Here is a 22,045-nt window from a genome sequence, read left to right as displayed (position 1 = left end):
CCAGGTGGAGTCCGGGGTACGTGCGTCCACTTATGCCCCAGGGGACTATTCGACTGCCCCCTCTCCCTCCCCCCCTTCTTTTTCTCCGATTGCGACCCTCGTTGAATCTTTACCAATCGCTCGGAAACGCACAATAGTATTAAGTGGATCCGACAGAGGATTACGAGTCATTACGAGAGAATCACGCTGACCCGGCCCGAACGACTCGCCCACATTAAATCGCTATAATAAATACCTGGACGCATTTTTCATCACGTACCTTTCTCCTCCTCGTGGCGATAATTCGAGAAGGGGCGGAGGGAGATATTATTTCGCTGATTCACAGCAAATGGCTCAATAAAACGATCTCGTGCGCGCCTTTACGTGATGAGAATATACATTCTCGCTCATCTAATGAAACGTGATTCTTTCCACACCCATGTAAAAAAAATACACAAAGAGAGTCAAACCCCCAAAGAATTTATATTCTTCTCTTTATACTTATAATTGCAATTTCACGATACGTTTTTTTTTTTTTTTTAGATGAAAAGTAAAGAGTTAGATTGCTATTAAAAATTATGTGTGTTTCTTGAGCTTTCCAACTTTATATTCCAGCTAGTGGTCTTAATATTCGTCGCGGTTCGAAACGGTCTTCCGAGAAAACTTGACGCGACGACAGGTGGATCCGCGCGATTTCATGCCGGTGTAGCAGCGACGGCTGCTTTTTTTTTTGTTTTATTTTTTTTTTTTACGACGTTCAGATAGAAACCGGAAGGACGAAACGAGTGGGAACGCGAGGTTTTTGGTCGGACGGATATATTTCGTTTGCACGAGCGGCAGAATTCTCACAGCCGAAAAGGCAGTCACTGCGGCGCGTCGCAGTTTGTTTGATTCGCAAGCACTCGACTTAATCCTTTTCCGTGTTTACTTTCCCAGCTCTCGGCTTTCCGTTGTGTTTTATCGCGGGGTGCACTCTCGGCACCCCGCCAGAACGCGAGGGATTGTCAATTTTAATCCGGATATCAAATTCTTCGCCGTCGGCCATAAAATCGCATTTTCTTACTTAACTTGTTATTAATAAATATTAATATTAAATACGGAGCAAAGAGATATCATTAGAACAAATGCAACGTGTATATTAATTAACGCGTCTCAAACGCAAATAATCTTTTAAAAATTTTACAATTCTTAAATATAATAAATACAATCGCGATAAAAGAAAGATTCGAGGAAGGGAGAGAGGAATACAATGATTGAAAAATTCTTTCCAATATTAGGGTTCCCTCTGTGTCTCTTTCTCTGTCTTTCGAACGGGAATATCGGCAAATTCCATTATTAGCATAATCATCGCACAAAAATTCACGAAGCTTGTATACCTCGATTAAGATCAAACGGCCTGATCTCTTTGCGGCTCAGCTGCGGCATATCTCTTTGGTGGTGTGCGAGGCACAAACCGTCGCCCGTAAGCCCGAGATTAAACTCGATAATATTCGCAAATTAACATACTTTACTTTCGCGTAACGAATGGCGGTAATTAAGCGGTATTACCGGCCTGGGCTTCCATGTCGAACCTCGCGATTGCACCCGATGCCGGAGGGGCAAAAAAAAGGCTACGGCGAAATTCAATCGTCGCGATCGCAGCGAGATTTCGCGACTACATTGTATGATAAAAGCACGAATCGCGTAACATTGAAGTCATAATTTTCAATTACGATATATATATGTAAAGAATTATTTTTTATACGTATATGTTATATTTATATATTTAAAATATATATATTTTATATTATTTTACATATATTTATATAATATTATACACAATAATTAATCCATTACTGTTTTGTAAAAAAGACGTTCTTAAAAAAAAGATAAACGCTTTCTAAATTCGCATGACGTACGCGAAATAAAATAGTTTTGGAATAAAACAAGACCACGTGGGGGGGTCCATATATATATATATATAATATAATAATTGAGTCTGCTTATACAGTATATACAGTATTCTATATTCTACCGTAATGAGAAAACGAGATGCATATCGCATGAAATGTGTGAAAATGATCGCAGTTCACGGGCTGTGTCGTGCGCGTGCATCCCTGTAAATCTTTCGTCCCCGCGAGGTATACGATCGGCGGAAACGCAACCCCCGGACGGATAGGTAGTTCATTGAGGCATTTTCTGTGTGTGTGTCGTTTCTCGCGCGAGAAAGTGCACGCATACCATCAGAAAAACGGCGAGCGCATGTGTGAGACGGAGTTGCGGTCTCGGCCGCACGTAAGCTTTTGCGCGCGTGCTTATGCGTATGTATGAATGAAAGAGCGACGGATATGATGAAGGAACACGAAGAGAAGGGAGTCGCGTGATGGATTCATGTGTGTGTAAGTTTGTATGCGTACTACGAAAAGATGTATCCACCGCTGCGAATAAGTACACGAACGTGTGAACGTACTTGTACTGTGACATATGTAGGTCTTGTATAATATATCTGCGTGATTATGTTACCTTCTCATATCAGATTGAGATAAATATTGATATAGATAGGTATACAGTGTCGCAAATAAAGTTTCTCGAAAAATTTGCGGGCTACTTTTCGCATTCTTCGTTCCGTACATAGTTTTATAAATATCATTGCAAGATTTTTTATTATTCTTTCAATTTTTAATTAATTAGTTCAAAAGTTTCTTCTCTCTCTCTCTCTCTCTCTCTCTCTCTCTCTCTTCAAAATATCTAGCATTGCGTTCCATAATAAATAAATCTTTTTTTTGGGGGGGGGGGATTTCTTCTCCGTAAAATAATATCGATACCCTATATCGATGAGCATCTGTGGGTGTAAAAGAAGTAAAAGGTGGACAGAGGGAATAAGAAAGAGACAGAGAGGCTCAACCACGTGGAGCGAGATGGGGAAGAAAGACGGGGGGGAGAGCACGAAGGGGACGACGGGGCCGGAAGTGGTTTCATCTGGCTCCCCCGTTGGTCTGACCTGTTGAACCACCTCGTGACCGGAAGTACACTGTACAGCTACGGGCATCGTGACGATGCCTCTGCCTTCCCTCTCCTGTCTTACCCTCGTCCCCTTTCTTTCCCTTAGATGCGACAAAGAAAACAACAAAGGCTTCCTGTTCTGCGTATAGCGGCACCTTATCATCGCGCTGTTTACCTGATTACGACCGTGATTCTACCGGTTACACTAGTCGTCGGTGGCTTTGTTCCTTCATTCCTGTATTCTCTTTATTTTATCTTTAGACATATATCATGGTAGATTTTTATAACGTAAAGAAAAAAGGAAGATATATATATACGCATTTCTTTTATATCACATTTAAAAAAGAGATTTGTTCTTTCGATAAAAAACCGAGGGGGGTCTAATAAGAGATAATGATCAATCTTTTAATAAGAATGTGTGTCAGCCTGTGCAGGGGGGAGAAGGCTGCAAATAAATCGAAAGGCATCTGCTTTAATGGCGGAGCGGATTTATTGGCTGCAGCACTTGGCGGGGTAGCTCTGCAAAATCCGGAATAAAGGTGAGATAGGGGTGAGCCGGAGAGAGACGATTCCGCGCGCTCTAACTAACAATGAGGGACATGGATGCGTGGCCGAGACAGGTCCGGGGACCATTGTGTGCCCTCGTACAATACCCTGCAGCCGGGGAGCAGTATGCGCGCCATAATAATCTGTCACCCCGTATAGCACTCCGATGCGTATGCCCCGCATAATACGCGTCGAGAGAGACAGATAGGGAGCGAGAGAAAGAGAGGGGAACTGAGGGGTTCAACCATGCTATATTCCGTTGGTTCCGCGACTCAGAATGACATCAGAGACTTTTGCGTAGCACGAGCTCGCTCATCCTGACGAAGGGTGTCAGAAAAATTGTAGGGCAAGTGTACGTGTGTATGTGTTCTGTATAATAGGTGCACGACTTGTCATGTGACAAGGATTTATATAGCTAAACATCATAAATGTAAATATTGTAAATATTATAAGAAAATAATGAAAAGTGCAATTATATATTTCTTTTTTTGTAAATAAATCACATGATGTGCGAGCATCAATTAATTTTGAGATATTAGATAATACTATTAGATAATGAGAATGCGTTTTTTATTCAATCTATCTCGTGTTAGAATAGAATCTATTCAAATTTTAATTCTTGACATTTAAATGAATGTTGATAAAAACTCGGCTCGGATTTTTTCAGACAGGAAAGCTTTTAATCTTGTTTTTTTTTACGTGAACATTGACGAGTCAGGGTACGAAGGAATCGAAGAATGAAAAGGAAGCGCAGATGACGCGCAATCGCTGCCTCGGCGTGTGCCCGAACGTTATTCGGTATTAGGAAGGTGAACCCCTGAATTAGGCCAGTTGGCAAGTATCCAGATTAGGGGGCTTCCACGCGAATCTCCGTCAAAACTCGGTTATTTCGTGCGGCACGTACCACAGAGTTATCGAACTTGTCCGTAAAAAAAAAGATTAGCTCATATATTCGATTTCCAATCGCGATGCATCAATTTTGCAATCATTTCGGCTCAAACAAAATTTAATTTTAACTGAAAAAAAAATTAATATTAATATATTATGCCGAATTTGCGAAATATTCGACGGTACATACATCATCGATAAATCCGAGCGAATATATAAATACCGATCGACAATCGTAATCTCACGCGAGACACTAGTCAGCAGTCTCCGAACAGAAAGTCCCTCGCGTGACTTCTCCGACGTTTCATTAACTGATTTATCGAATTCGATCGAACTACTAGCTTCGGCTGGCACAAAATGCCTTCTGACATGTGCGCGGAATTTCAGACCCAACAAATTAAGTTTAAATATTTCTGTGAGACACATATTACGTAGCAGCAAGTTGCAGGTGCATCGCGCGGCTTAATTATATCGGCAACTCGATTCCTCGATTCTTGCAAAGTATCCTCATCGTATCCTATCGTGGAAATTTCTCAATAATCGTTTATAGTCATTCAATTATTTTTTATTTATCTCCGTCGAATCTCCTGGTACGATTCTATATATACACAAGCAATCTCTATATAATATTATTGAAAATATGTCACGATTGGCAAACGCGCGAGATCTTTTCCTGCTATTTTATTTTGATTTTTTAATTTCCCGTATCCAGAGCGATCTTTCGCGCGATAGATGATCGTCCCCCTCGGTATCGCGAATGAAATAATCCGCCGTCAGATCAGCCAACACGCTACGCAATACGCGCGTACGTCTCGTCGTGCGCGTAAGAAACGTAATACGCTTAAAAAGAAGGGCATGACGTCACACGCGAGGTGGTGGCACACGGCGCGTGCCGCCGGATCCGTAGATGGGGTACGAATTATCGTGACGCTCGCGGCGGAGGGGAAGGAGAGAAAGGAAAGGGGGGCAGAAGGGAAGAGAGAATCGTGCGAGCTGTGCCACCGTGGACAACGCGGGAACGGGGGGTGCAGGCAGGGGGCAGGCGCCCCGAGGTGTCCGAGAGCGAGCAGGCAAAGCAGGCAAGCAGGCAGGCAGGCAAGAAGTCCGCACGAGTGGCTAGGGTGTCGTACGCAAGGGACTACGCACGCGGTGGTGTGGAGGTGGGCGCGTGCAGCCGGCCTGCAGCTGCCTCTTCGAGGCAGCCCCCCTTTCCTTCCCCCACCCCTCTTCTCTCCGGCCCGCTGTCGCGCTCTCCCCTCGCCCTTCTTTCGTACACGGTCCCCCCGCGTCCCGCAGGCCCACGCGTCGCGCCACCGGCGCAGCCGCCATCCACCACCCCTCTGATTCGGAGAGGGCACAACCCCTCCTGCCTGCTCCGCGCCGGCGAGGGGGGAGCCGGCGGGACCACAATTATAAGTAGGGGTGCTCTCGGCCTCGCTACCTCCAGTCGAGGGTTGCACTTTGTGGCGGGCACGCGCGCGCGCGATTACTCGTCGTTCAACCCCGTACACACGCGGAAGTAGGGAGTACAGCGAGGGAGATCATTTGACGAGTGTTGGAGAAGAACGGAAATATCTCGCACATATATATTTATTTATAAATATATATGAATATACACACATACATAGTTGATCCCCCCGCGAGGGAGCGAAGGGGACCGGGGCAAGCGGGAGCTCACCATCTGTCGTTACCCGCGCCGGTACCTCGTGAGTAATCAGTGGTTGTTGCGGATGCCGCGGTGTGGCGTTAGTGCGACCGATTTAGTGGCGTGTATGCATAATAACACCGGTGATCCCGAGGGAAGAGACTCGAGAGGAGGGGAAAAGCGCGCGATATCTCGACGGAAATAGAATAGGAGCGACAGCGCGTGAAGAAGAACAATAAGAAGACCAAGAAAGAGGAGAGACGATTCCTTCCAGCACGCGACTCGCTACATCTCGCGCCTGGTGCTTCATCATCATCATCATCTCTCCTTGGCGGCTTCACGCTTCGACGACGACGCCAGTTCGCCGGAGAGACAGACGCGCCTCGTCGACGGGAGGATCGGTACTAAGTTTGCCGGCGACTCAAGTCAGTGCGCGCCCTAAACTACCCCTGTCAGCATTCCCTCGTTCATCCCCTTCCTCGACGAAGAGACGGGCGCATTGACTCTCGTTTCATCGTCGAGACTCGAATCGCCGCGCGGGCATCCTTGCCTCCACCCCCACCACCGGACCTTTCCCCACCATCGCTCTCCCCTTCCCTCTCCGCACACAGCGCTGCTGATCGCCGAGGGAGTATTCCTCGCGGCGCGACCACGGCCGATTCAGTTCGTGACACGTCGTTGCTGCGACGGTTGGCGGAGGAGGAGAGCGTCGTAGCTTATCGTTCCGGCTTGTCGTTTGGCATAATTTTTTCTTTCTTTTTTTATTTCGACAAATATGACCGCGACGGGTTCGTCGCGTTCGTGACTCGTAAAGGGAAAAAAAGAAAAGGGAGAAGAAGAGGAATCGCATACAACGAACATTGCTGGAACAAAAGAGAGAAAGAAAGATTAAGAGAGAAAGGAAGAATCATCCTTCGCTTATACCTTTATACACCACCACCTATGCGCGGCGGAGTCTATCGTCCCACGGATATACTGGAATAAAGTGTGTCAACGGCAAAGTGTGTAAAAAAAAAAAAGTGAGATACCGCGTCCGACGGATCTTTTTGCGCATCGGGGGGAGAGTGTGTCCCGCGCGAGTGCAAAAAGTGGTGAGACAGAGAGATAAACCCTTGATTCGAGAGTGCGTCGCGCTTCCGCGACGACGGCCCGCGTACAGGGAAGTCACTACCGGAAGACGTTAGCACGATACCGCGGCGGCGATACGCGGCTATGCAGCAGCGGCCCGGCGGCGCCGCCGCGAGCAGCAGGTAACGTCGACGACGACGACGAGCAACGACACCCGTGGCGCGCCCCTCCCCGCCGCCCACCGCCGTCGTGGAAGAAGCGCCGGGCGGCGCGTGAAACATCACCGTGGGATAAGCGACGCGTCAACATGTGGACCACGATGCTCGTGTGGACGGCCGCCGTCGTTCTCGTGCCGACGCCCCGAGTGGTAAATAGTTCAAACTATCTTTTTTTTTCCCTCCCGATGTTTCGATCGTCTCTCTTTCTCTCTCCTCTTTCGCTGTCGAGAAATTCGATCCTGGGCACGTAGGGTTTCCGTAAACATTTCTACAGTTGATGTATCCGGTAGTGATTTGGAAGCTGCGATTCATGCGGTTCTTTGTCGGAGATGAATAACACTCGACTTGTACTTGGGCAAACAAAAATATCCTTAATGTCGATCAGACGCCCGACAGTGTAAAACGCAAGGCGATCATGATATCTGATTCGCGGAAATGACAAACGCACACGCGCGGAATAGTTCTCTCGAAATATTATAGTATTGTATATACGAATGAAGAATTATCTCGTATAATCGTGCGTAGTACTCGCCGCGTGTTGTCGTAATTATTAGGGCGAGAGGTTTGTCAACTTGTGCCGGCGCTCGACCTTGGCATCGCGATTCGATGAATGAGTCTGGCTCGATAATATTCGATACTCGGAATAAATGTCCATATATATATCGCGCTCGCATTTTGCTATACATATATATAAGATGCGAAAGATTGGAATAGCATCGATGTAATCTCGCTCGCGGTTTCATAACTATTAGTAACATAAACTCGGACCTGTCTTAAAGCAACCGCATTAAAAGCAACCGAGCGCGTTTTATGTTCGCTTTGATGCTATCAAAAAACTAACCGCCCTCAACTAGTAATTCGCATCAGCGCTAAAATAATTTACGAAGAAAATATCTTCGACATCTCAATTTGTTTTAATTTAATTACATACGAGTCGAAATTTTTATTTTTATTTTCAACTTTAATTTTCTCGCGTTTATAGATTCTAGAGGATTTCGAAAAGTTTAGGAATTGCATTCTTTACATCTCAAATAGGAAGTAATAAAATAGTTATTTTAGAGATTTAAAAAAGAGAAATTTTTCGACAAAATTATTTTTTTATTAAGCAATTTTATACAAGTGCGATCTTACCGTTTAAAATATCAGAGTAAATGTTGGATTGAAAATTGAGATTGAAAGTGAAAGAAAAATTTCGACTCGATCGGGGTTCCATCACTGATGACATTCATTGACAGTTTGTCCTGATTCCTATATATATATACGAAGAATATATTCTTGCTAAATTCTAAACTCTATATAATCGTTCGACGAATGAATCAGTCAATTATCTTGTAAAACACTCTTCATTTTCGCCAATAAAAATGAAATCTTTTTGAATTTATCCCCCGTCTGACAATCGCGATGTCGAGAATTTTTCTTTTCTTTTTGTTTTTTTTTTTGTAGACTCGGCAATTTAAGTTTCTCGAAGTCGCGGTTCTTATAACGTGAGACGTGAATGCGACGAGGATGTAGCGCATTTTTCGCGTATTATACGGCCCGTTTCTTCTCTCTCTTTCTCGGTTTCCTCTCCGCACAGATTCCGAGGGAATTCTTCCTGGGAGAGATGTCTCCCCCGGCCTCTCCCCTCGTGCCCTCCTGCTCTTTCTCTTCGTCTGCTGCTGATCCTTCGTCGCGCACGACTCTGCCTTATCTCTCGGCGATGCCCGCAATTCGCCGAAGCACGCAAAAGTGACTCTGTTTCTAGAATCCTCCCTAAATATATAATTTCTCCAATTTAATTAATATTAAAATATGTACGCTTTTTACGTAATTAATATCAACAGAGTGTTTAATACAGTTTATCATTATTTTATTATTTATTATTCCACATTCTAGAGACAGTTTTTTATCTAGTCCTTAATATAGAGTACGTGTTCTATCAAGATACTCTCTTCTCTCTTTGGAGGATTCCTTCCTCTTCGAACATATAAAACTCTCTCCTCTTTCACCATCCGCAGTAAGACCGTCCCTAACGGAGGATTCGGCGGCGCACGCAACTCTAAATCTGGAGATGCACTCTTTTAGAAGTGTCTAACCCCGCTTTTCTATCTCTCATCTCCTTTCTCTCTCTTCCCGATGGTGTTTCTGGCGATGGTTTTAAACCGCCGCATTAAGTTCTCCGTCTTAAACGCTTATTCTCGATATATGCACGCAGGATTCGTCAGCGTCTTAGTCGGCAGAGTTCTTTGTAACTTCGATAGGTAGTAGGAAGGTCGACCGTGTATAGTTACGATCAATGGGGAAATGCCTCTTTCAAAGGCGACTGAAAAGTGACCCGGGCGGTCAAAATTCATTTGTGACGAATTTGCATCGTCTTTCTCGTCTACACGGTGTGTCCGTAAATACGCGTGGCGGCCATTCTCCGTTCCCAGAATAACTTTCCAGCGCGCCAAAAATGAGACTCCTCATCGCGAGAGGGGAAGCAGCGCGTCGAGAGGTACGTGTGTTGTCGTCGTCGTCGTCGTCGGTGCGTGCTCGTTTAATCGTTTACTTTCGCGAGATGCGGACTAACGGGACGGAGATTCGCCCGCGACCAAAGTGCATATATCGCCTGTGTAAATCCCGCTGCAAATGTATCGCGCGATGTCGTAGAGACCCGTTCTTATCATTCACGAAGGATATCCGTGTTGATATTGTGTGTTTGAGTGAACAAAAGCCGCTTTAGACAGCTGCGTTTAGCGTTAAACAAAAGTACATGGTACATTGTATTTTTTTTGTAATACAATATAAACATATAAAAGTAATATGCTCGAAAATGAAGTGTGCAAGCAAGCCTCTATTATTATTCGTTCTTTCGTTTTAAAAATAATTTGCGAGTTGTCTCGCGATGCAGCCGAACATTTATTTATATCGTGCAAGGTCGCGTAAAGAATCTTGTATTCCAAATTTACAGCGTGTGTGTGACATGGAAGTTGGACTCATTTTTTACAACTACAACGATCAAGTATAAAATTATATATAGAAGAATTTTTATTTTTCAAAATTCCGCTGACATTAAAAATGACGTTTGTGCGCTATCTGATGTAATAATCAGCTGATCGAAATATGCGGCTCGATATATTGTACGTGAGAGAGTAGAGTATTCTCGCCTTTCCGATGGCGAACCGCGAATTTATCGGTGGCAATTGACGCGCGAGATACACGATCGCGAGACACGAGGAGTTCGATAAGAGGAAAGCCAATGCCGAGCTCATCGTTCGGATCTCGCTTAAGGAACACTCGCTCTCGGCTATACAATATCTCGTGGGAAGCTCCGTTTCAGGAACGCATTCGTGTGCGCGTTTCGTTTCTACTACACTCGCATACACACATAGGGGATTTGATCGCGTTCACTTGGTGATCGAGCACTCTCGGCGTCGCGACGACGACAGGAAAAATGGGAGACACATATTGAACGTCGGGCGCTGTTTACACTGATATAAAAACGATGTCCGGAGGGCAAATGTATCGATAGCTCGAAGAGAAAAATTGTTGAACCCCGACTAACCGTGTGTACTTTCTCCATTTTTTTTTTCCAAATAAAAAATTGTCCCTTTGTTTTATGTTTTATATTTTATATTTTTAGCGAGCTTTTATTTATCTCAGTCAAATAACGTCGACGTTGTAAAAAAAAGAAACGGAAAGCTTAACTAGCTTTCGATGCGCGATAATTGCGCTAGTTAATCGCCGACCACAACTTTACATCACCGAAAAACGCGCCCTTTTTCACTTTGCGATTTTGCGAGCCGGTTCTTCCCTCGGTAATTTCATTTAAGCAGCGCTTTCGCGAGCCAACTAGAGCGTTGATGCATTTACGAGCTTGGTCGGCTTCTTTTTGCAGGCAGTCTGCATCCATATGGATTTCAAAAAGGAATATATGTATATCCCCATCGGTTTTAGTAATAACAATCTGGCAATCGATGAGATTACGAGAAGGGAGAAAAGAATCGACACGCGATTCCTTCACTTATCGAAATAAGAGATATTATTTGAATTGATTAAAATTTTTTAAGTACATTTCTCTGAGACACACATCATCTCTCGTTCTTAGCGTTTATTCGATGTATAATATAACTTCCTTCATTTTTAATACTTCGTATATAGGCATTAGAGAAAAAATCATTCTGCAATTTGTTATTTTGAAGGTTCGCTAAACCACTGACCACTATTTCCGCTTCTAAGGAAATAGATAGAGAGAGAAATGATCAACTAAACTGAGCGTAACATCATCGACACGAACAAAAACTTAAATCGTCGAATCTGCGGTAAATCGTGGCGTATTTTCGTAATTCGATTATAATGGCGAACGTCTCGGGATGCTGTGCGTTCTCGTGCGCAGAGAAAGATACCCAGATAGATAGATAGATAGAAAGAGAAGAGACGCGCGCGGGCTTTTTGTCGGATCGACGACTCGCTTCTCTCCTCCTGGGAGACGTGCGTGACACGTCCGCAAAAACACACGCGCACACGTGCTCTTGCGGCGTTTCACGTCGTGGGGCACGAGACGACGATGACCCCCCCGTCTCGCGGATGGTGAGAAAGAGAGAGAGAGAGAGGGGGGCCTCTTTGATAGCGAGCCTCTTGTTCATATGTTTCATGATGATTCGCCGCCAACTGTCGACCAGACCGACATTATTAAGATTGCATTACGATCCCACGCGGAGCTATTAAAGATACTCTCGCGATGCCCTACAATATTTTCGACGCCCCTCGAAAACATCTTTTTACCATTTTCGATGCTCGTGATTAAGAATTAGCCAAGCCAACTATAATGCAAATACAAAGCATGGTTTCAACATTTTTTAATTTATTTTTTTCAAGAGAGAAAGTTTTTTCAATTTTCAATGCACAATTGTTGCAGATTTTATGAGTGATTTACGAATGAATTGGCATCGATGTTACCTTTTAATTTAAAATATTTCGTTTCTTGGAACTTTTTGAATTTGAATATTAATATTTTTAATACTTTTTAATTCGTGCTGCCAGTTCTCGGAAAACGATGTGCGTGCGCTCGTTCGAGGGAATTAAAACGCGTGTGTGTGTTTCACAGGTGAACGCCTCGGGGATGTTCGAGCTGAGGCTAAAGTCCTTTGTGAACGAGTACGGCAAGGACAGCCTGGGCAAGTGCTGTTCCGGCAGCGCGTCCAGGACGGGCGAATGCTCCGGGGTATGCAAGACGAGGTTTCGGGTCTGCTTGAAGCAGTACCAGGTGAAGATCGACACGACGTCGCCGTGCACGTACGGCGATGTCGTGACACCCGTTCTCGGCGAGAACGTGGTTAACCTCAGCGCGAACGCAGCCCTGCCGAGCTTCAGCAACCCCATCAGGTTCCCGTTCGAGTTCACGTGGCCGGTAAGTCCTCATCTTTCTGTCATATCTTTACATGTTCTTTAAGACTTCTGTCAATGAACAGGTACCTGGGTACAGAAGAAGTAAAAAATTATGCATTGACAGAAGGATTAATTGCGATATTTGAACGAACAAAACTTCTCATTTGATTATAACATTGTGTATATGTCTCTCATAATTGATATATATCGATCAAAATATAATTAAATATTCTCTAAGATATTTTTAATCCTGGAACACATTCTAATAGGGGTGAGAAAAATTTAGAAAAAATTTAAAACTATACCATCATTATTTTTAGTCTTTTTAATATTTTTTTTTCTTGTTGATAAAATTAATTGCATTTCCATATATAATTTCTTTGAAAATGGAATGAAGAACGAATCTACATAAGCAATAATGATGAAACCATATAAGTGTTCCAGGATAAAAATTTTGAAAGATGATTTAAATGCGACAAATTTTATCGAGAGAAAGTTTGTCAAACTTTTTACAATCGATTTGTAATAATGACAAGACACCTTGTCTCCTTAAAATAATAACATTGTACCCTCTTCTGCTACGCGCGTAGGATGAGCCCGAGCCATCCCAAGGGATATATATCATTGTCGAATTATACGCGATGATTTATAAACTTTCACAAGACGCTCGGGAACAACGTTTAGCGATAGGTTTTTACGAGAGGCGTTGGAGATTTTTTGCCGTCTCGGATTAGCATAAACGTTTCCAATGTGGGAAGTGAGAAATGTCGACGACCGTGGTTAATGGATAATTTTGCATGTTCCATAAAAACATGATATAAATTACAAGAAGCGAAAGAAAATTCAAATCCGCCGATATTTTTTTTTCGTAAACATTTACGACGTTTTTGTAGAGTTAAAGGACAAACTATATCGACATAGTTATCAATTAGTAGGATTGAGAACTATCTCGACATAGTTTTTTCATCTTGAAAACATTTATAATATTATATAAAACAAATGCACATTATTTTATCCAGTAGTTGCCCTCGTTGATCCCATTTAAAATAAAGCAAAATAAGGCAAAATAAGACGACAGAGCTAGAAAAAAAGAGAGAAAAAAAAAACGAAAAAGTACAATGCTTTCCGTTCCTTCGTCCGCACAGCTGGTCATGGATGCTAATCGGGCCGAGCGTATTACCCGACTACGGTCTCGTTCCAGCGAACGCCGGAACAAAGATAAGGGACACGCGCGAGAATCGCGCGGAGAAATTACGCACGCGAAAACAAAATCGCGCGGACTCTTTGTATGTATATTGTATAACATACACGCATACTTCGATGTTATCTCGCGCGGAAAATAGTCTTGCTCTCGGTTCGGCGACATATAATCGGTCGATTAATTAGCGCGGAAGTTGGCGAATCTCTCGAGAGTTCGAGAGAATCCGATCGGTTCGTATAGGTTCCTGAAGATTGCATATCGCATTCTCCGTTTTCTCTGATTAGCTCTGGAGTGCGGATGATATTAGTCACTCAATTATTTTATCTTTCTTGTATGTCGATCTTTTTAAAATTTAAGTTTAATAGTTAACATGCATAATATATGCTATTATTCTTTATATATTAATTTGTTTTTTTTTAATGGATGACAGATGTCATTCATATCTCTAACATTCCATTTAACAGCGCGACTACTCTAGGATCACAATATATATATGTATATTATAAAAAAAAAAATTATCGCCAGACATTAAATTACGACACCCCAGACATTATGTCGATTACTCGACATCGAATGGAAGTCGACGGGTTGAAAATACGTTGGGGCGAGATGTTTACCCCTGGCGGTCACCCTACTTTTCGATGCACGTGCGATGCGTGCGGGAAGTGCCGGCCAGGAAGACGTTGCACGCGTCGCCGGTCGCATTTGCAACAGGTCGGCAGCGGCGGCGGCGGTGCAACGCACGACTTTGATTTCCCGTCTCCCTCGACGCGCGCAATTAACGAAAAGGGCGGGTGTTAGTTATGCACTTTCTATCGTCTCTGCGTGTTGCTTTCTTCTTCTTTTTTTCTTCTCGCGGGCGCGCAACATGCGTCGACGCAGGATCGACGCACTCTTCTCGCATCTGCTTTTTCCCTTCCTACTTTCGCGCCTGCCACTGCGTACAGACAGGTTGATTGTGTTCGAAAAACAAGAGAGAGAAAGAAAGAATGTATAGGAGTTGCGTTTGGCACGCAGCCGTGCAATGATGAAAGAGAGAGAAGGCTAGAAAAAAAAGAACAACAAGAAGGAGAGCAACACTTGTCTCTCCCTCCTGCTGTTGTTGCTGATGCTGTTTTGCTGTTGCTTGGCCGAAATTCACGAAGCTCCAGAAATTACCCGCCTCTGAATATAGCAGACGTACATATTTATAATTTATTCGATAAATATAAGTAGCATAAATAATGTGACATTTTTCTGGATAAAATCTTTTTAATATTATTACTCATTATTCACAATTTTCTGTTTCATTTATTAAAATTTCTAGCCATGATCGATGTTACGTATTCAGCGTAAATAAGGCGCGACAATTCGATCTTGAGACGATATAAATACATTTTCAAGGCTGTATGTAATAAAAATTCTCACGTGCTTTACACTATTCATGAAATGTCTATCTGATCGAATCGTGTTGTGTTTGTCAGTGAGATTTATACATATCTTTAACTGATTTAAAGTAAACACATAAAGAGAAGAAAGTATTAAAGACTAAATAATACGTGAGGGGGAGGTCCGTGGAAAGTCCGTGAGGGCGGTCAGACAGAGGCAAAGAAAGATTTTTTTTTTTTAACGAATGACTCAATGAGATCTGGCCATTGTGCTAAAACTAACAAGCGACGCGCCGACGTGCAGCATCCTTGGGCGCACGTCAATCCTCTCGTGTCGGTGCTCGCGCATTTTCTGACTATGAGACCGTCGTTCTTGCAGAGCCGCCGCCGGCAGCAGATGGCCGGGGGCCTCTTTTGCGCCTCTACACACTTCCCACGTACTCTCCTTCTGCCTGGTGTTCTCTCTCTTTCTCTTTCGCTCTCCTTGTAGCTCTGTCGCGAGCAAAGTTAAATTTACTAACCCATATGGCGCCCCTCGCGCCTCTAACGAGCGCTCGTCTCTCTCGTTCTCCATCTTTTTTCTTTCTTTTTCTTTTTATATATATAAATTTTTTTTCTGCATCTACATGTTTAATTTTTTTCTTATATTTTTTTATTTATTATTTTTTTAACATCAGCCTTTGATATATATAAAATTAATTATAAATATATTTTGTATATATATAATCTCACACATTTAATTAATAACTGTATTTTTCTTTAATATGTATATATAGATAAATAATAATTAATAATTAATGAACATTAAATATACATATTAGGTATATTAATACACTTTTATACGTTCACATTTCTTTTCCCATACACTAGATATCGCAAGTATATTCAGCAGACGAGACTTTTGACCTATGCGAAGGCAAAATAAGTTGGCTTTCTCTCTCTCTCTCTCGTAAGGATGATATACGGGCACGTGTGTTCCTCGTTCATTTACCGCCGATGGTTTGTGAACCCGCAGCTCCGCGACTGATAGGATTATCGCGCACCAATGTCGAAATTATCCCGAGAGTAGCAGTTGCCGATAGGCCCCGGTTCGTAGAGGACGGCTTTTGATGTAGCAGCGTCAAACTCAACTACTCCTCTCGAATTCTCGGAAGACGATCCGACACACGGTCGCAGTTCCGCGGAGAGATCTCTTTTTGGCCGGTTTCCTGACCGATTTTCGGCGGGGACAGACGGACGGGCTCGTTCCGGATATCGCCGACTCGTCGGCGCGAAATAGTTGGAAACCGACGTAAGCCCCGCAATCGCTATTTAGAGTACTCGATTTATTTTCGTAGCTTGAGAGAAAAGCGAGGAGCGGCTTCGACTCTACATTCTAAGTCTCTCCTAAAATCGGTTTCGCATCAAGAGATATGCGTGCGCGCGTGGGGACAAGCGGTGTTATTATAAAATTTCATTCCACTAGCCTATTAATGACTACGATTTAATTACGTCACACATATATACACGTATAGATATTTTTTTATTGCTAATTAACCTGTTTTTCGATTTTTTATCCAAGTTTATCGCGACAAATATCGTTGCAAAAACGGCTCGTTACTTATAACTCGCTCGTTTCTGCGAGCGATTTTACGACGCGACGTATATAACGAGTCGACGGCAAAAAAGTGAATTAACTCGTTGTTACCGCGGCTGATTACGGCCGAGTTCGCAATTAGTAAAATGACTCGCTCGGATCGTGTATGTATTATACATACACGCGAGCATTAGACGAGCAAGAACCGATAAAATACACTGTAAATAACATAGTTGCGTGCTACGCGCGTAAATCACTTCCGTGCCGCGTGAATTAACCTTCATCGTTCACCATCCTCGGACAGGTTCATTAAATGTCCTCGCCTAATTAACGGCTCGAATCAACGAAAATTGAGTAATATATGATCGAATTGTCATTTTAAATGAAAGAAATTTTTCATTAATCACATACATTATAGATTAACTGTATTGATTAAAACTGTATTATGTAGATTGCAGGTTTTTTTTTAAAGCTCTATAAAGTTCTCCAGAATCCTTCAACGATAGATTTAAAATTTTCACGGTAAAATCCTTAATATTTAGAGATTTTTTGTATCTGATAAAATATACTAAACATAAATACAGATATTCTGTCAACAAAAATAAATAATATGTATCTCTCGATACGTAATCGTAACCTTCGCGGACGCTGCAATTTCTTATGCGTGCGTGCGTGCGCCGGTCGGCAACAGTCTCTTATGCGCGCGCCTTAATTGGCTTTACGTTCGTGTATACGCGAGCCGCCTTATTAAAACAGCACGAGGCGCGACTCGCGACAGTGCGGCTACTGTGCTCGACGGTTGCGCGCGCTCTCCTCTCGCGACTTGCGCGATTTTCCGCGCGCTGATCGCGAACGCAGCACGTTCTCCATTCTTTTCTCATCCTCGCTTTCGTCAGAGGTCGCCTGGGAATTCGCCATTCTATTTTTAGTCGATCATCGTAACTTCCTTCCGCGATAATCTCACGCGTTAATCGCGAAGAGAACGTTGCTGTCGGGGATGATGCTGTGAACAGCGCGTTAATAAAAAAAATATCGCGATCGTATAGATTAATAGAGATAATATCAACAATCGAATTTTAGGAGAGATGGATCTGTGATGAAGGAATGTGTGCTACAGATCAATGCACGTGTGTAATATAAAAATGCATGGGTCATCTTCGCGTTCCTTCCTTCCCCTTCTCCTCTCGTAAATAACATACGATACTATCGAATATTGTAGAGATAAAAGCAGCGTCGTATGCATTCTTAAATACGTTTTCGCGGAACGCGATTGCGAAACTCGAGGAAGAGTGAGGAGGACGAGGGGACCGCGAAAGTGATGGGAATCGCGGATGGGGGGAGAAAAGGGGAAGGAAAGGTGGGGCCCCCCCCGAGCCGTCCTGGGTCCCACGGCCGAAAAGGCTGCGTGATTCGCGTCCCAGACGAGGAGAGCCCGCACGAGCGGCGAAAGGTCGAACGAACGAACGAACTTTGGGCGCATATCGCGACACGACTTCCCGATGTTTAACATAAATTACGTGCGATGGAGGAAAACGGACGGCGACGGGCGACGTTCCCAAAACTAAACCGGCGCGTATTTTTAGTTTCTTGTTGCGAGAGAGAGAGAGAGACTCTCGCACGCGATCGACCTCTTTTTCCCTACCGGCCAATTCTTGCGCGGTGCCTCTTCCTTCTTTTCTTCCCTTCCTTCCTATTTTTCTCTTTTCCTCTTTTGCATAACGTCGTACACGAACTGTAGAACTTGGAATCTATTACGCGTCGTTTTTTTGTTTTTGGATTCGAGACTGCTTGTGCAAAACGCTTTGATACTCCCGAGAGACTTGACTCATCATTCATGAGATTAATATATATTTATATTTCATATTTTTGTATTTTATACTTTTGTATTTATATCATCTTCGCCTAGGTGTGTTTTCACCTGGACAAAGATTATACTTTAATCAAATCTAGTTTAATTTCCAAGACATTTTAATTGATTACACCCAATCGATAAACACTTTGTACACTGGTGAAAGAGATATTGCGAATCGTCTTTTGTCGAAGAGAACAAAGCAGGTCCTTTTCTCAGCAGCAGGTCCCTTTGCAATCGAAGCAAACAATTCGAGCTGTTGACTTGTAACGGTAAAATACAGAGTTCCCTTTCGCCACAGACACTAATCGAGAGTTCAGTTTCAAATTTATTCCCTGGAGAACGAGATGAGTTCGGGTAACAGCGATGCGTCGGTGTTTCTCCGCGATGTGCTTCCGGTCTTTCCTTCTCTCTCTTTCTCGCAGATCGCTATTACGACGTCGCCCGGGGCGCCGTTTAGGCACGAAAGAAGCGCGCTTCTCAACCCGTTTCCTCTCCCATGCCCAAGGGTGTTGTTCCCTGCCGCTCTTTTGTCACGCGTCTCTTCTGCGGCTTTAAAAGAAAAGAAGAAAAAGAAAAATGAGGAAGCCTTTAAGTAGGGGGATCCCGCGCGATAATGGCTAAAATAGGTTTTTGTCCCAAGGCTACTTGTGTTGTCTGCCGCTCAACGTATATGAAATACGACACGCAGCATCTTCTTCCGAGTAGCAACCTGCGACTCTATCCGGAGTAAAAAAAAGTTCGGATGTAAAAAATTTATGCAAAAATATAAAATTAATTTTTTTACGTAAGAGAAATATTACGATTAAAATTGTAAGTTTAATAATTTCGCGTGATAAAAATCGAGAGATCTTTACATCGTTTACGTGGAGACCCCTGGAATTCGATCGTCGGGGGCCCGTGTTGCAGGACGTCATTGCATCGGCTGTTCGTAACCCTTCCCTTTTCCGCTAACACGACGAAAATGTAGCACATGTGACATCTGGTTCACCCCCATTCTTCCCTCCCTCCCTCTCTTTCTTTCTCTGGGTCCCCGTATCACGTGGTCATCGGACAGGTATACGCATCAGCTGATGCACGCGCGCGGGTGAACCTTATTGACTGACTGACTGACTGACTGACTGACTGCTTGACTGCTTGACTGCTTGCTCGTCTCCCTTGGGCGATATACTGTCGCTCGACACGAACGATAGAGCAGCCATTATCCATCATCGACTTCATCGTGCGTTGCAAGCCTCTCCCTTTCTCCCCGGTTAATCCTTAAATTGGACGAGTTTCTTTTTTTTTTGTCGAAGTAAGACACGCGTAACATACGATAGTGGCATAACGTTTTCGTTCTTTAATGAAAGAAGGATTTTCTTTCTACATTCATAATACAATCTTTCTCTATGTGTAACGGCTCTTAATTGATTACGATAAGAATCGAAAGTTGGAAACGGTAACCGGCCGGCCCAATCGAAGCGTGGATTAATAAAACAGGAGGCCACATCGTTTCGCATTAAGAATGGTCCGTGAAAGCGTGACTTTTGTTCGCATTACGACGAACGAGGAAGGAATGGAGCGGCAGGCATTCACAAAGGCAGCAGGTCTTCGGTTCCACTTTCGAGTGATAATATTATTTTTCAAACGTGTTTCCTCACTCTTCGGAGAATTTCGACACAACTTAGTGAGTAATACCATTGTATCTCGAACAGAGAACTCCTCTCTTTCTCTCTCTTTCTCTCTCTTTCTCTCTCTTTCTCTCTCTTTCTCTCTCTTTCTCTCCAAGATGATACTCTGTGTACTCGGATTTCGGGTCCGTTCGCCGATATATACCTATGCTTGATCCTCTCTTTCGACCTTCAGGGATCGTTTTACGAATCGGCGGCTGTGCATCTCGCCTTCGCAACCACGTGTATGTGTCCGTCCGTGACTCGTCTATTTTTACCCGCGTCCTCACTCATTCCTGGAGATGCCGACATCCCCGAATAAAAGCATTCTCGAGAGATTGAGCAACGCGTTTCCGCGGTGAAACCGGTGGTAAAACTTTCGCGATCCAATCGAAAGGGGAGGAAACTCACGCATCTTTACTTGTACGTTGCTACCCGCTTCCTCCGCGCGATCGTTTTCCCCGATGATTAATTCGCGCGTGTATATACACGCGCGCCGAGATTGGAGCTTATACGTCTTGTTGGTACGTGAAGAAACGCGAGTCGACGGAGAAAGAGAGAGAAGGCAAGTGAATGAGAAGAGAGGAACGAGGAGGACAACGATGGCAAATATTTGTGTGTGTGTACATGTGCGTGTAAGAGGGAAAGAGAGAGGGAGAGAAGTTGAAAGAGGAGCACACGCGGACCCGAGAAGAGGAACGGGCCAGCCGGTGAGGTGAAGAAGGGAAAAGAGAGGCGAGAGAAGGTGGAGGTATGCTGCGCAGCCGTGGGAACCGACTGCCGCGCTAGCGAGCCTCTCTCTCTCCTCTCGTCTTCTCTTCTTCTCGTTCTATCGTGTCAGCCGCGCCTGCCGGCCTCTCGTTCTATCGCAACCTCTTTCTCCTCCTCTCTCGTCGAGGATCTTTCGTCGCGATTCTTCTTCTTTCCTCTCCGTGTCTTCGTGTCTTCCGCGCGAGGAAGAGGATCGCCCGAACAAGAGCGGTTTCTTTCCTTCATCTCCTCTCTGCCTTGATTGTCTTTATCGTCCTGTGGATTTCTATCCCTCCTTCCAGCGCCTGGTCGTCGGTAATCGCCGCTACTGGTGCACAGGCACACAAAGTACATATATACATACATATACACGCTCACACATAGAAGATAGAAGTCGGGGCGCATTGTTCCCGCGGAGAACCGCGCCTTTTTTCGACCGCGATTCCTCGCCGATTTCATTCCGATCCCCCGTAATAAATTAGCGGACGATCACGGTGGCATTTGTCTTCCCGGCGATTTATTCTCCTCTCTCCCTCTCTTTTTCTCCCTTTTATTCCTGATTTGTTGCTCCGCTATGAAAGAGATCGGGTCTTTTTCTCTCCTTTTCGGAAGGTACGAACATCTCTAAGCCGCCTAAGGAGAGAACGCGTCCTTGCCGCGAGAGGAGAAGGCGGTGTATAGCTCTCTCTCGTCTCGCTTCCGTCTACGCCTACTACGGCTATATGTTCTACCCCTTTTGTGTTCGCCCTTCTCGGCGTGCACGATCCGAGAAGGCCCTCCGGACCGGTCTCGGGCATCTCGCACACATTCGGTGTCTCGTCTCGCAAAAGGTGCATTACAACCTGCGCCTGTATCTCTTCTCTGCTCGCACTTTTTTTAACAGAGACAAATTGCTCGCGCGTCCTTCAACCCTTTCACCGCGAAGAGCATCTGCCTTATCTGTACTATACGTTCGCATATACCGTTGAGCTAATTTTA

The 22,045-nt window shown here is 44.1% G+C and overlaps 1 protein-coding gene across 3 annotated transcripts in view; it reads left to right on the top strand.

Moving 5' to 3' along the window:
* Delta (neurogenic locus protein delta) overlaps positions 1-22,045 on the top strand; it is a 57,635-nt gene that overhangs the window by 5,731 nt on the left and 29,859 nt on the right. Inside the window, exons 1-2 of one of the 3 annotated variants that reach the window (XM_083042648.1) lie at positions 5,839-7,475; positions 12,395-12,697. In XM_083042648.1, the coding sequence (XP_082898774.1) occupies positions 7,416-7,475; positions 12,395-12,697 (363 nt within the window). In that variant the 5' untranslated portion in view covers positions 5,839-7,415. Of the gene's footprint in view, positions 1-5,838; positions 7,476-9,762; positions 10,064-12,394; positions 12,698-22,045 lie in introns of those variants that run through there. The other 2 variants (XM_083042649.1, XM_083042650.1) reach the window with 2 other exon arrangements.

The sequence above is a fragment of the Prenolepis imparis genome, unplaced genomic scaffold (genome assembly GCF_030444845.1).
Source record: "Prenolepis imparis isolate NDT839.2.m4 unplaced genomic scaffold, iyPreImpa1.0 SCAF_7, whole genome shotgun sequence".
Taxonomy (NCBI): domain Eukaryota; kingdom Metazoa; phylum Arthropoda; class Insecta; order Hymenoptera; family Formicidae; genus Prenolepis; species Prenolepis imparis.
Note: the sequence above shows the minus strand (reverse complement) of the source record. Positions and strands in the feature narration are given on the sequence as shown.